The 15,558-nt window shown below is 35.0% G+C and overlaps 1 protein-coding gene across 1 annotated transcript; it reads left to right on the top strand.

Annotated features, from left to right (window-relative positions):
• Positions 1 to 9,938: 9,938 nt before the first annotated feature.
• LOC116004620 (zinc finger protein BALDIBIS-like) lies at positions 9,939 to 12,946 on the top strand. Its single transcript, XM_031244743.1, has 3 exons — positions 9,939 to 10,475; positions 10,588 to 10,987; positions 11,428 to 12,946. The coding sequence occupies exons 1-3, from the start codon at positions 10,334 to 10,336 to the stop codon at positions 12,374 to 12,376; spliced, it is 1,491 nt and encodes a 496-aa protein (XP_031100603.1). The 5' UTR covers positions 9,939 to 10,333; the 3' UTR covers positions 12,377 to 12,946.
• Positions 12,947 to 15,558: the final 2,612 nt, after the last annotated feature.

Raw genomic sequence — 15,558 nt, 5'->3', positions numbered from 1 at the left:
ACTCTATAAGCTTTGTATTGATATTATATTTCAAAACCTTTGTCTACGCTTGAGTGACAATGGATTTTCTTACTTAGCCGTCGCGCTAACTACACTTCGTTGTGTTTCTTATCAGATGCAGTCTAGCGTGGGCTCTTGTAGCCCGGAGAACTCTAACAATTCGTTAGAGTTTATGTTTCCTCTGCTTGATTATGAGGATTATGTGCATTTTATGACGGGTGACGACCCGTATGCTCCGGGCTTCGCTCCAGACGCTCCAGCTCCTGTACCTGATCCAGCCCCTGTGTCTGATTCTCTGGTTGACCCTTTTGACTTTTTCGGCCCAGTTCCAGATCTTGATCCCTTGCCAGCTACTGACCCTACTTCTGACCCTGAGTTTTTGAGTGACCCTATGATTCCTTTGTCTCCTGGTAGCCCGCTGACCTTTATTGATGCTATTCAAGCGAGCTACGGTTATTATCCCATTGAGATGGTTGAGGAGAGTGATCCACTCGAGTTTATAGTGAGGTACCCTTACCCGTGGGACCCTAGTCCTCCTGAGGAGTGGGAGGAGTGGATGATGATGATTACCCCTTGCAGCTTTCTGGATCATATCACCTGGTTCGCAGGTGAATGGCATCTCGTGTGGGGGTCTTATAGTGGTCCAGTTTATTACCTTCTCGAGTAGGTTGGGACTTGGAAGTATCTAACTCTTTTTGATGTATATATTTTTTTTGTAGCCATGATAGATATAGATGGCTAGTGGGTTTTATTTCTAGCACTTATGTTAATTATGTTAGCAACCTATGTAAATTTTATGGTTGCCAGATATATATATCTTACATAAATATTTTAAGAAAGTTATTATGGTAAGTCCCTATGGTATGAACAAATAGTATGTATTTATTTAGCCTGTGCACTTGGAACGAATTCTATTAGGAATTGGTGGGATTCATTCTAAGTGTGGCGGTAACTACTCCGGATGTACGGTATAGCCGAGCCGGGGTGTTACAAATACTAAGATTGGTTCTTAGTTATCTTCTAAGGACTTGTTCTCATTTGATCCAACGCGCGCGCGCGCGCACACACACACACACATATATATATATACGTTTTTCTTATGCGCAATGCGCAAAAAATAGGTGCCCAATATTAGTATTTTATATTAAAATTTTAAATTTATTTAAATTTTAATATAATAATAATAATAATAATAATAATGTAAAATATTTTTATAAATTGGATATTTATATTTTAAAAAATAACTAACATATAACTATAATATTTAATATATATATATATATATATATATATATAAAATTATTGAAGAAGATAAGAAAATATATGGTGGATGCATCTGCATAGTAACAATAGTGGAAAATGATAGTGAATATACTATGACCATACTGGCTCGACCGTGTGATCAGCGGGTTGGGCGCTTTCCCCGACCCGACTCAGCATTTGTGATCCGCTGCCTCTCTTTAGTTCTCGGGCTGACCTCAGAGGTCGGCGGAGACCCTTTGACTAACGGATGGCTGTCCTATCGGCGCCGACACGTGTTACCTCTCACCTTGGTAGGGTGAGAGACGGTTGCATGTCTGCCACGTGCTCGTCATGCCGGAGCGGCGAAGCTCAGTCTTTTCCCTCTTATAAATTGGACTTTTGGACCGATTCTCAACTAACAACTTGGAGAACGCTTGGACAGTAGGAAGGCTCACTGTCGACCGCCTGAGCCTCTCTACTCGCGTTGTATATTGATTCAGTATTTTGGGTCGGATTAATAAGAGAACCCATTTTCGTACGTCAGCTTCGTATTTTATGTTATCAGAAAAAATAACGGAAGTTATAACGATAGGGGTATATTTGCCCAAAATATTATGGAGTACAACTTTAACTTAACGGAAAAAATGGACATAAATGAGGGGTATAACCTTCATTCACATTTATTATGTTTTTAGATATAATATAATATAAGCCATCACATTTGGTAGTATACCAACAGATAAAAATGGCAAATTATTGCATGGACCATGGTCCATGTAATAATGATCGGATAAAAATCTAGTAGTCCGTAAATGTCATAATCAAAATAGAACAATTATGTTGATTATTTAGTCCAATATAATGTTTTAAAAAAATTGTACGACCATACGTTGGACCAATGGTACAAGTGTCTCACCAACTTTTATTTAAAAGTCCACTCAACACTTTCATTTGTCAAGTTCATTAATGGATTGATAAAGAATCGTTTTGTCTAAGATTATATCATATTATTTCATAATTTTTGGGAAATTTGGAAATGAAATTCATTAGGATGTTTAACAAAACAATGAATTTGTAAATCGCTCTTGAATAGATTTGACAATTAATAAAAATGAGGTTACCGCGAACATATTAAGATAATATGTTAGAATTTTAAACGCAAACACTATTTTAAAATAGACTAAGTAAGTTGACATGATAGACACGTTTAATTAATATGTTGTATATGAAAATTGGTTTAAAGTCGTTATTAGACCTATTAATATGACTTTAAAAACATTTAAAAATAAAAATAAAAAACTACAATTTAATCACAATCTTAGCGTCCAAAAACTAAGTGGCACGCTAATTTTACCGGGTTAAACAAGTTTTGAATGGGTTGACCTATTAAAACACAAAAATCAACTGATTTTTAACTTGTCAATATATTAATGACTAAGGGCATATGAATGCTAAACACTAATTCGTTATTTTTGTGTCATGCTAACGATAAGTGTAAAAATGTCAAATTTATTAAATCTTGAGAATCCCACACTATCAACAAATGCTCAATTGCCCACATTGCTGAAGTTATCTGATGCAATTTAAATCCAACACCGCAGGTTAATATAATTACGTACATTGGGTTTAAGTTGTATAAAGTAAGCCAAAGACCTTGTGATCTAGTGGCACCCGGTTGCCACATGGGAGGGGTTAGTTCTATCATTAATTCCATGTAATTAGCATTCAGAAAAGGAAAGGATTAACATTTAGGGGCAAATGAGTTCTTTATTATTTTTTTTTATTCTAAAAAAATAGATTATTTTTTTTTAATGTGGAGTAAGAATGTAAGATCAACTAGTTGATGGTAATTAATGAATAGAAAGAACTTTATTTTCATATTGGATGAGAGAAAATTTTGGTCCAGCTACTATTGAATCCGTTACAATATAATATCTGTTCATAACTACTTTTCAACTTACTGAAACACAAAGAGTCAATATTATCTCCACTAAGGCTTGAATCCACCCCCTTTCATATGGGAGTGCAACTGGATGCCACTAGATCACAAGGTCATTGGTAAGAAGGATTTAAAATACTCATAATTATAAAGAGCCTTTTGTAAAACTTGATTTGTTTGTTTGTTTTGTTTTTTTTTTTTTTTTGTTTTTTTTTTTTACTTTATAAATAATTTGAACAGGTTTTTGGATATATTAATTAAATATGTAAATAAAGACTACATCAGTCCATATATAATTCATCGGTTTCAATATTGACATACAGAGTTACAGTAAAACTCAGGGTGTGTTTGGTTCGCACATGGGAATCGGAATCGGAATGGGTATCAAATACTTGGTAAGGGTAATGGGTTTTGGTGAAAGTATTTAGCATGTTTGGTAGTTGAGTGGAATGGGAATGAATATTAATAATTGGGGAAGAAATGAAGAAGTGAAATGAAACCCTTATTTAATAAGGGTATGTGTTTTCCCATTAATGGGGTATTCCATACCCATAGTAGCATTCTCAAAACCTATTAACCAAACACTAGCAATCACTTTCATACCCATTCCCTATACCAAAACCCCCCAACCAAACACACCCTCAAATATCCTTAATCAAGACCACTACTAGGTAGGTGAATAAGTCATTTTGACTTAAGAAAACAATATTCACTTTAACTCAAGCAATCACATTAACAAAATTTATATTTGTTTGGCCTGCGAGCTATTATACAAGAGTAAAATTTACTCAGTGTATATTCTAAAGTAGTGCTAATTCGGTCACATATATACTTAGAGTTATATTGTAAATATAAAAATATTTTAGGTATACATATCTAATTACTTAATATTAAATATATAGCAAAATAGGTCAAACCGGTAGATTTGAAGGCTAGGCCTGGTACATACTACATATAGGTCTAGACCTATTTAGCTATTACTCATATTATTTTTAAAATAAACATTATAAATAACCTCATATTACCTTTCTAATAAAAGTTAAAAAGTTTTTTTTTTTTATAAAAAAAGTCATATTTTTTCTGTTCTTTGAAATTTGTTCCTGCGATGAAAGCAATAGTTCTTTAATTTTAAAGATTATTTTGGGAAGTGAGGGAGTACTTGAGAGAGCAGAGCTGATGAGAGTTGGTTTTCTCCCAAGTTGGAATGTCAAGGCCACCCGTGTTTTGCGGAACACAAAAACATAAATCATGGGATTGAGTGTAATAATAAATTTGGTTCCCAAGAGAATTGTTGGACGATTTTGGCTTCAAGAAACATTCAATTCAATTCCAAATAATAATATGTATATATAAAAAAGAGAGATGATTAGGTGAGTTTGTTGGGTATCTACATTCTTCAAGATTCCCAAAATATGTGTCTTTCAAAATGCTAAGCTCCGATAGCTTATGGCCAAAAGTGGTTGATGAGTACAATATTCTATATTCCCTAGCCTCTCTCATGTACGTACCATCTTTTTTCTTCTTTCTTTTTCTTTTTGTTTCTCAATAAATAAATAAATGGAGACACCTGCTGGTCAGCTTAGCTGCAAAAAACAGCTAAAAGCGAGACATCATGTGCAAACTATATGGTGTCATATGTACATGCTCGTGACCTTAATTCTCACTAACTTTTATTTTGATTTTGATTTTGATTTTGGTACATTCCCCCTCACTCCTCTCCACTCCCTACCCTTATATACATACACACACAAAACTACAGCTTATGGCTGAGCCAAATTAAGGGTATATGGTTCAATTCATACATGCGTGATTATTTAGTACTTTGGGAAAATGATGATTTTAGTACTCCTTTGTCAAAGAATGTAGTGTATATTTAATCATTTTAATTTTGGGTGTAGGGTAGCTTAATTAGTTCTTAAGGTTTTATCAAAACCTTAATGACCAAACTTGCCATTTTCTTTTGGGCGAGTTATTATCCAAAGGTGTGCATGAGGTAAAACATACTCCTATGTAATAGCTTATTACAGCGAGATTGACCAAAAGAATGTTAGCAAGAACTAAACTCATGACTATCCAAATACAAGAAAAATCATATTTTACCCGCTCAGCCACCCCTTATGGGGCCCAAATTTGTTATTTTACTGGTAGTACGAAGCATTTATTACCATTCTAAAAACTATAGCTAATAACAAATTGAAGACACGAATTTCTACTATCATGATTAAACGCTTATTACTACGCTAAATATTATATTGAGTAGCGAATGCTTAACTTTATTTTCTTATACTTACTTAGCAGTCAACACTATGTTTCGAAAGCAAGATGCTGATTTGATCCATGACCTACACCCAACCCAACATTTAAGAAGCTAAGGACATAGGGACTGAATTTAGTAATTTATGATGTCAATAATTGACTAGTAGAATTAAAATTAAAGTTGCATTATATTTCCCTTGGATGTGAGGGCAATGAAGTACGGTAATATTTGATAGCAAAAGACATATGCACTAAAAAAAAAAAAGGAATCTAGTATTGATTATCTAGTGTCGGTTTGACACGTTTCAAATTGGGTGTGTTTTTTTTGGTAGTGATGCTTTGATATATTTGGTGGGAATAAGTTGTAATAATCGTATGATTATAGTTATATTGGTATAAAATTAAAAAGAGAGAGAGATAAAAGTTTTGAGCTATATATGGGTCTAATTAAGAGACAAAATATAATGAATTATTGCATGTAAAAGGAAGGTAGAAACAAGAAGGGAACAGAAAACACGACTTGGCTAAACCCAAACACACAAACAAAGGTAAAAACAAAGGAATTTGTTTTATGTGAGGAAAATTTCAAGGATGAAAGCAACTGAAAGAAATGTGAAGAATTTGCAAACCGTAACGTTTGCAATATTGTTCGTTCACGACAACCTTGGTGTGATTATAACACTAGGGGACCAATCTTATTTTTCTGACCAATTCATCCCCAAAACAGAAAGAAATAAAGAAAAAAAGATTCTTAGTCACCCCACCTTTGTACATATTCCCTTCATAGATTTTATTTCACTTTTAATCCCTTAACTACATTCATATTTTCATATACATTATGCATGTTATCAGTATTGAACTATTGAACATTTTTCACATTATGTTATCAGTATTGAACATTTTTCATTGGTCCTGTTTGGTAATATAATTAGCTTATCAGTCAATTTTAACTTATTTGATTACTATTAACTGTTTAATTAACTTGGTTAAACAACACATATAAGTGTTTAATTAATAATTAGCTTATTGCTCTAAAACGCTAAAATTCAAAAGGCAACTCAAAGTAGCTTTTTCAATTAGCTTTTTGAATAAAAGTTATTTTACATGTAATTAGCTAACAACTAACATCTAATTTACCAAATATCTTTCTATAATCAGCTAATGCAACCAACTTGTCAAACCCACTAACCCAATCAGCTAACAGATATTTACCAAACACTCCCATTATGTTAAGAATTATATCTGATAGTGAATGTGTAATTATAGTTTTTTATACTTACGGCCAACAACGTGTTTCAAATGCACACCAACCCTTTAGATATTGAACTTGACCCTTAGAACTTTGCCCATAGACATAGTTGATTCTAATTGTTTGCTATTTAGGTTATTTTGGATATACTATCAACATGTATTCTCTTATTATTATTACCTGATAGTCTGATACAAGTAAACATTATATATGATTGTACTGATACTTTATACCCAAAAACCCTTGAAATTTCATTATATTTTATACTTTAGACTTAAATTGGAATGGAGAATTGGTAAGAGATCCTCCCTCTATGTTGTTGGGACAGTGAGGGAATTGTCACTATTCTACGTGCTGCTGACTGTTTTGCTGCCCTTCAGGGAGGGGTTTTGGGGGAGGGGGGGGGGGTAGAGAACGAATTTCTAGATAAATGNGGGGGGGGGGGTAGAGAACGAATTTCTAGATAAATGTGAATGTGTCGTCAGTGTTGTGCGTCTCGTGGACTAGTTGACATACGAAGCAGTAACAGTCACCTCGTTTTCTATGGATTGTCAGCGTAAACCAACAAAATTCATTTCAATTCATCGTTATTGCAATGTTGGACTTAGTACTAACTGTTGTAACGTTTTACATGTTTTGATTTACGAGAAAATTCGCAGTGATCATATGAATGCGCGTTTTGGTTAGAATTCATCGACAAAGGACGACAATTAGATACAACGTAACAACGGTCTAGATTGTCCACCGATTCAAACGGAAAATGTTAATAGAAGTTTCCGAAGTTTTTTATGAAAGAAATAGTTCCCATTAAAATTTGAATATGAAATTTTGTGGTTATTAAGATAACTATTAGATTAATTGGTCAAGGATTGCCCCCACCGTTTTTAAATTCTTCACTCTCCAGTTCAGATATTTTCCATACGGATTTGCTTCCAATAGCTTATATATATCTTAATTAGTGTCCCGTTTACTACTAACGGAAGTTTAAATTTCACAAGTTATAGTTAATGTGTATATATATGTAGTTTATATTTTTAATTAGTTTATTTGATTATAGTAAATAGTTACCTTTTACATAATCAAAACCCCCAAACTAGTTCCTCCTTATATAAAACACACATCTAGTTTATGTTTAGAAATGTTGTAATGAAATATATATTGGTCCAAGTGAAAAGTTTGCTTCAAAAAATTTGTCAAATAAGTGACCGTCGATGTGAGATTATACTGACTCTCACTCTAGACTCCTTTTGACTTTCTTTATACCTGATCAAGTATCAAGTAATCTTTTTGTAATTATATTTATGCTCTAGCGGGATCCAATAATGAAAAAATGGCTCTCATTTCGAATAATTTTCGCTCTGAGTCTTTCTTAATTGATTTCAGATAACCCTCTTCTAGGTAACTATTTCTTACTAGCTATACGCACCTCTCAATGAAAGTACCAATATTAGATATATATCTAAATCCAAATGAATAACTTATCTTAAAACTTAAAAGACTAGTGCGATAAGTGATAAAATTAAACCTCTTAAAATTATGTATATATATCATCATGCTCGATCTCTTACAAAATCGATATGAGATTGTATAAAAACACCTCCAAATTCACCTTGTTACGAGGTATCCAAGGTTGTGGTCCATTGTTAAAATTTTGAATCATGAGCACATTTTTTTTTTTTAATTAACAAGGTTTCTAAAATAGAGGTAAATATAGTGTAAATGTATTAAATGAAACGTACTTATGTTTGTGAAAAACTTGGGAGGTGGTGGCCCACAATTCACCCACCTAATCCTCTCACTGAACCCAATCCACAGACAGGACTTCACGGGACGGCACCGTATAGATAGAGATGCATATATACATTAATTAATTAATATAAATAATAATAATAATAAATATAAATATGTATATACTGTACGTATATTTAGGGTTTTACCATTTGTAGGGCATCGAGGTCCATAGGCAATAATGGCACAATCATTTTAACCCTTTGTAATTGCTGTAAAGGTGATAGTCTTTCTTCTTTCTTTTTTTCTTTTTTTTTTTTCCCTTCCCCCATACATACACATATATAAAAATTCCTTTTGAGACACAATATTTGATTCTGTGTCCTTTAGCTTTTATTTACGTTGTTGCATGTAATGGGGAGAGTACTATGATAAAGCTAGGTTGTCATGCACATATATATAGATATAAATATTCATATATATGCATATAATGGAGTGAGAGTGCGACAAGTTTAAGCTCAACCTCCCTCACTTTACTATGCCATACAAAAGTTATACACAAAGAAATTAAAGGAGCTTTATTGAATCTTATAAAGTTCTGCAGCTTTTATATTTATATTTATTTTTTTTCACAACATTTGAGGAGATAGACTTTAAGTTTTTAACCGAGATCCTCGTTTATACTTCATCATGCAATAAAAGAGTTATTTCGAAAGAAGCTATGGAACATATTTATAGAGAAACTACAACATATTTATACGGGAAGTAATTTTTTCACTGATTAAATTGAAGAATGTATTCTGTTTCAACTTAAAAATTTAAGTTGGACTACATATTTATTATTTATATTTACAACACCCTCTTATGCAATTGTTACACTATATGGACCAGAGTTCATATTGCATTGTGAACCTGATACAAAAATTAATTTTGTACTTTCAATTAACACATTTTGTACCTACAGACTACAATTAATAGTTTTTGTACATGTAAACAAATAACTTGATAATTGCTGACACATAATATGATAGCTACAGGTATAGTCAACTGCAGATACAGGATGTGTCAACTACAGATACATAATCTGAAGGTTATTTTTGGATCAGGATTTACAATGGGTCCATGGTATAATTTGCCCCCTCTTTATGTGTGTAGACCTGTTAGGCTGATCGATTACAAGCCACAAGTAACATGTGAATATATATCAAATTGAATGATGCGTTTTGTCTCGACTAAAAATTTAGGTATAGGTATATATATAAAAGCTTAACAGATTAGATGGCTATAAGAATTGAACTTCTCTCACTAGGTTTGTAGCATGCAATTAGTGAGAAAGTAACAATTAATTAGAATAATATTAATCTACAGAAGAAGAATATATTAGTGTGTGCATATAGAGAGGGCGCTGGGGGCAAGAAGTGGTCCACTTCAGTCTTATGGCGACCGACTTGAGAGAGAAAAGCCGTGTGAGAATAGGAATATGATATATTAATATAATAGAGAAGGACATTGATAGAGATATTCAGAGAGAGAAAGAGGAGGAGGAGCTGAGCTGAGAGACAATAATATATTCAATTCTCTTTTTTTCTTTCTTAATTATAATATTGTCAGCTGCCATGGTAGCCCAGGGAAGCTAGCTAGCTAGTATTCTTCTGTTCTTTTGCTGCTGCGAAGATTCAAACAAGAGAGATAATAATAAGTATAGAGCTAGAGAGAGAGAGAGAGGATTGGATGGAGTCATGCATATGAAACCAAATTCTCTTTCTTAATTCTTCTTCTTCTTCTTCTTATGTTGTTGTTTCATGTTTGTGTTTAGATTCAAGTGAGAATATATTTCTGGGATTTAGCTGTTTTCAGCAAATCTTTTGTTGTTGTTTCATAGCTTATTTGAAGAATTGAAGCTAAAATAAGGTGCAAAAATGATGGCGGATGATGCCCTCTCTTCTCTCACATCCTCCATTAGAGGCTTCATTCAAGATCCAAACCCTAATAACAACACCAACAACCCAAACCCTAATCCAAATCCAGCCAAGAGAAAGAGAAACCTCCCAGGAAATCCAGGCAAGAAGCAAGCCAAAGCAAAAACCCTTAAATTTTTCTCATCATCATCTATCATCAATTATATATATACCTTAATTAAACAAGTCATATGTTTTTATATATATATATACAGATCCAGATGCAGAAGTGATAGCTTTGTCACCAAAGTCCCTGATGGCGACGAACAGATTCGTGTGCGAAATCTGCAACAAGGGTTTCCAGAGAGACCAGAACCTGCAACTCCACAGGAGAGGGCACAACCTGCCATGGAAGCTGAAGCAGAGAAGCAAGCAGGAAGTGGTGAAGAAGAAGGTGTACATATGCCCAGAGAAGAGCTGTGTCCACCATGACCCTTCCAGAGCTCTGGGAGACCTCACAGGGATCAAGAAACACTACAGCAGAAAGCATGGGGAGAAGAAGTGGAAGTGTGATAAGTGCTCCAAGAAATATGCTGTCCAGTCTGATTGGAAAGCCCATAGCAAGATTTGTGGCACTAGAGAGTATAAATGTGACTGTGGAACTCTCTTCTCCAGGTATATATATACACTTCAATTCTCAATTCTCCTCATCATCATCATCATCAACCAAACCTAGCTCTCGAAAAAAGATTCATCTTATAGTCTACTGGTATAAGTCTAACCTTAATTTCTCAATCCGGTCTGTCTAAATTAAAATTCGGGATTAATCCCAACCCAACCCTAGTAATCTTACCATTTCGGTCCACTACTTTTTCGACTATCCAAAAAGTAGTCAGAAATTTAATGTAAAACTTTTTTGGTGGTCAGAAAGTGATGAACTGAGTTAGATGGGAATTTATGAATCTATATATGTATATATAGGTATGAATAGAATAGATGGTTGAATTTATTGCAAATGATTTAGGAGAGAATTAAATGCTAGATATAGATATAAATGGCATGTATTTATTACTTGTATGTGACTTTAATGCAAGTGATTGTAATGGGAAGTGCAGAAAGGACAGTTTTATCACACACAGAGCATTCTGCGATGCATTAGCGGAAGAGAGCGCGAGGTTCACTTCACTCCCGGCGCCGAATCTCAACTTCCGACACGAACTCCTAAACGCCGGACTCTCCACGTCAGCTCTCCAGCACCCTCAGTTCGGTTCCCACGTCTTCCGGCCGCCGCCGCATCACGACTTAATGGGGGGCGGGTTTGACCCGGCGAGTCAACTCACTTTAGACGGCCAAAAACCAAGATTACCCCTCTGGCTCGACGCCGCCAATTCCGACCATCATCTCAGCACCGCCAACGGCGAGTTCCTGGTGCCGCCGCCGCCCGCGTCCACGGCGGCCGCCTTGCCGCAAGAGCTCCTCATGTGGAGCGGCGGAGGCGGCAGCGCGTCGTCGTCCACGGCCGTGCTGAAGGAGGAGGAGCACAAAGGGAATATTATATCCGAAGCCATGAATTCGTTGTACTACAACTCGCCGGAGGCGGCGGCGCCGCCTCCGGCGGCGCACATGTCGGCGACGGCGCTGCTGCAGAAGGCGGCGCAAATGGGGTCGACGAGGAGCGGGAATTCGGGGATTTTCGGGAACGGGTTCGGGCTAACGGGCTCGACCCTTTCCACGCTAGACAGTTACAATAATAACGCGAGGAATAAAGTCCACCATCATCACCAAAACATCCTCGGAAACGGAAACGGAAACTCGACAGGATTAATGTCCGTTAACGATCAAATGAACAACAACAACAACAACAATGGGTTATTGTTAATGATGCAAAACAAGGGAAAACAAGTGAGCCTTGGAGGAAACGAAGGAGTTGACGGGAGTTTGACCAGAGATTTCCTGGGCGTGGGTGGGAGCCATGATCAGAACAGACCCTTTTTGCAGCAGAACGAGTTAGCCAATTTCGCTTCTGCTTCAACCGTGGGTTTGAACCAGTACGGCAACCACTAATAAAGAAAGCTTTAAAGCAAAAAAGTGGATCGATAGATGTAGTTTTGATAGATAGATAGATGATGATGATCAGATAAGATTGTTACGTTCTTCAATTCTCATCTCATCTAATTATCTCATCTGATGTTGCATGGTAGAATTGCAATTAATTTTCTGACGATTTGAAGCTGGGATTGAAGTTTGAAGAACTTGTGAATTGTCAGAGGAAATTAAGAGGGGAGAATTGGCCTGGGGCCAGATCAGAGACATGCATGATGACAAAAAGCTACATGGCAATATCACAAGGCAAGCAGCCTTTCCTCTATTATGTTTCTTACTGCATGTAGAAAAACATCATTTCTACTTTTTTTTTCTCTATAGTTAAAAAAAAAAAATTAATGGACCACTACTGTGAGTCTGTGACTAGCCAGCAGCCAAATAGGCTCACTCCTATAGTGCCAAAATTTTAGTTTTTTTCTTTCTTGAAGCTATTATGGACAACTAAATGCTTGATTCTCATTAAGCTTCATTCTTGAATTTACTGAAATGTAAGATATGAAGAAGCTAAGCTAGAATTAAGCTTTTATTACATTATTGCTCAAAGAGTACATACATTCTGTGCATGTGTCACTGCCAGCTATCTTGCACTCTCCCAAGTTTCCCAAGGGAAAAAAATTTAGAGTGCCATTAGTGACAGGAGAAATAATCATTTTAAAAAAAAATTAGAGAAATAGAAAACTTTACTAAAATTATTTTTTTAGGTTGTGTTTAGAAACCAGGAAAATGACTTCTACAAAATGTTTTTTAGAAAATAAGTCATTTTTCAGAAAATATTTTCATTTCTAGTGTTCGGATGGATTCCAGAAAATCGTCTTGATGGGTTTGGTTCATTTTTCGGAAAAGAGTCCAATTGTATAGTTAAACATTTTAACTTTTTTTTTTTGGTTCAGAATATAACATTAATAATAATAATAATAATAATAATAATAATAATTTTAAATATAATAAAAAAATTAACTAATAAGATATCAAAATAACTAACCAAAGTCTTGCTATTCAAAATAACCAAAGTTTTACAATCCACAATTACGAATAAAGATTACTAATCAAAGTGTTAGGTGTTGGTAGTGGTGGTAGTATGGTGGTGGTGGTGTTATTTGTATAATAATAATAATAATAATAATAATAAGTAGTGGTAGTATGGTAGTGGTGTCGTCGTGGTGGTGGTGGTGGCGGTGGCAACAGTTGTGGTGGCAGTGGGGTACGTCGTGGTGGTGGTGGTGGTGGTGGTGTAGTGTTGGTGTGAGAATTGGAAATAACTTCCTCAAAAAAGATTGAAAGTCATTTTCTAAGAAAATGAGGTTATTTTCCATTGACTCACATTTTCACTCTTTTCCAAACACACCCTTAATTAAAATTGTTCTTTCATTTTTATAGAATTTGGAGAATGTCCCATTTAACTAATTCTCCAAATGTGGAAAAATGGAGAAAGACATGAACAATATATCCAAATTTCAATCTCGAAAAAACTAAAATGAAAAGTTGGAGAAATGAACTAAGATATGAAGTAATTTATTCATATTCTTTTATATATCATTTGATATTTGACCGGATAAAGAGAATGAAATGTGATAAGTAGTACGTGGTGAAATGAGTAATTCACATGCATATATATGGTTGATGAATGAATGGAATTGAATGTAGTATATAGTTAGATTCAGTGTTTTATTTTAGTATATTTCATGGGTAGGGAGATAATGGAATACAACCCAAGTTTACTACTTGGAAGAATAGGTAGTTTATCACTCTTGATAGATCTGTATTACACCCTAAACCTTAACAAGCAAATGCAATATCTTGAGATACTTGATATTCTTTACTTCTATTGATTTGGTATCAATTCTTGCCATTAAAATTTTGGGACAACATATTCATTCTCTCTTAATCTGATGTCCTTGGTTTTAGTTATATACATATATATAGGGTCATGTTCAGGTGATCGCGCCTTCCCGTGCGGCCGTGCGGTTTACACCACTTAATGTTAAGAAATGCACCACTCAATATTAAGAAATGCACNATATATAGGGTCATGTTCAGGTGATCGCGCCTTCCCGTGCGGCCGTGCGGTTTACACCACTTAATGTTAAGAAATGCACCACTCAATATTAAGAAATGCACCACACAAATAACATTGAGGGGTACATTTCATATTAAGAAATGCATTTTCATTGTGGTGCATTTCTTAACATTCAGTGGTGTAAACTGCACGGCCACACAGGAAGGTGCGGCCACATTTCTGTTCAAATGTGACAGCGCCTTCCCGTGCGGTTCACACCACTCAATGTCAGAAAATGCATCACTCAATGTTAGAAAACGCACCACATGAAAATACACAAAAATACCATAAAACNATATATAGGGTCATGTTCAGGTGATCGCGCCTTCCCGTGCGGTTCACACCACTCAATGTCAGAAAATGCATCACTCAATGTTAGAAAACGCACCACATGAAAATACACAAAAATACCATAAAACACACCACACACCCAAAATAATGCACCATAACTCCCATGCCCTAATGGTGCATTTGCTAACACTGTGTGGTGTATATTTGTATACCTAGTGGTGTGTTTTTGGGTGATGCATACCAAATGATGCATATTTGTGTGGTGCATTTTCTAACACTGAGTGGTGTATATCTNTAGAAAACGCACCACATGAAAATACACAAAAATACCATAAAACACACCACACACCCAAAATAATGCACCATAACTCCCATGCCCTAATGGTGCATTTGCTAACACTGTGTGGTGTATATTTGTATACCTAGTGGTGTGTTTTTGGGTGATGCATACCAAATGATGCATATTTGTGTGGTGCATTTTCTAACACTGAGTGGTGTATATCTGTATATATAGTGGTGAGGCCACACTGTTCACACGTTAAAAGAGCGGTCACACCTTATTATCACCCTCTATATATATATATATATATATATATATATATATATATATATATATTACTAATTGGCTGATAAAGAAAACTGACTTTTTTTTTTGAGAGGGATGAATATATAGGTTGTAGCTTGAAATGATAGTATGCTGTTTGGGAGATTAATTTGAATTTATTTGTTGAAGCATAAAATTACACATGTATACAGTGTGTGGCTTTTTTTTTTTTTTTTTTTTTTTTTTTTTTTT

Source organism: Ipomoea triloba, chromosome 14 (assembly GCF_003576645.1).
Source record: "Ipomoea triloba cultivar NCNSP0323 chromosome 14, ASM357664v1".
NCBI lineage: Eukaryota > Viridiplantae > Streptophyta > Magnoliopsida > Solanales > Convolvulaceae > Ipomoea > Ipomoea triloba.
The sequence above is the reverse complement of the archived record's forward strand: the minus strand, read 5'-3'. Positions and strand labels throughout refer to the sequence as shown.

Coding starts and splice junctions, on each gene's coding strand:
- LOC116004620 (XM_031244743.1), top strand. CDS start 10,334: ATGATGGCGGATGATGCCCTCTCTTCTCTCACATCCTCCATTAGAGGC. Junction 10,476..10,587: donor AAACCTCCCAGGAAATCCAG/GCAAGAAGCAAG, acceptor ATATATATACAG/ATCCAGATGCAGAAGTGATA. Junction 10,988..11,427: donor TGTGGAACTCTCTTCTCCAG/GTATATATATAC, acceptor TGGGAAGTGCAG/AAAGGACAGTTTTATCACAC.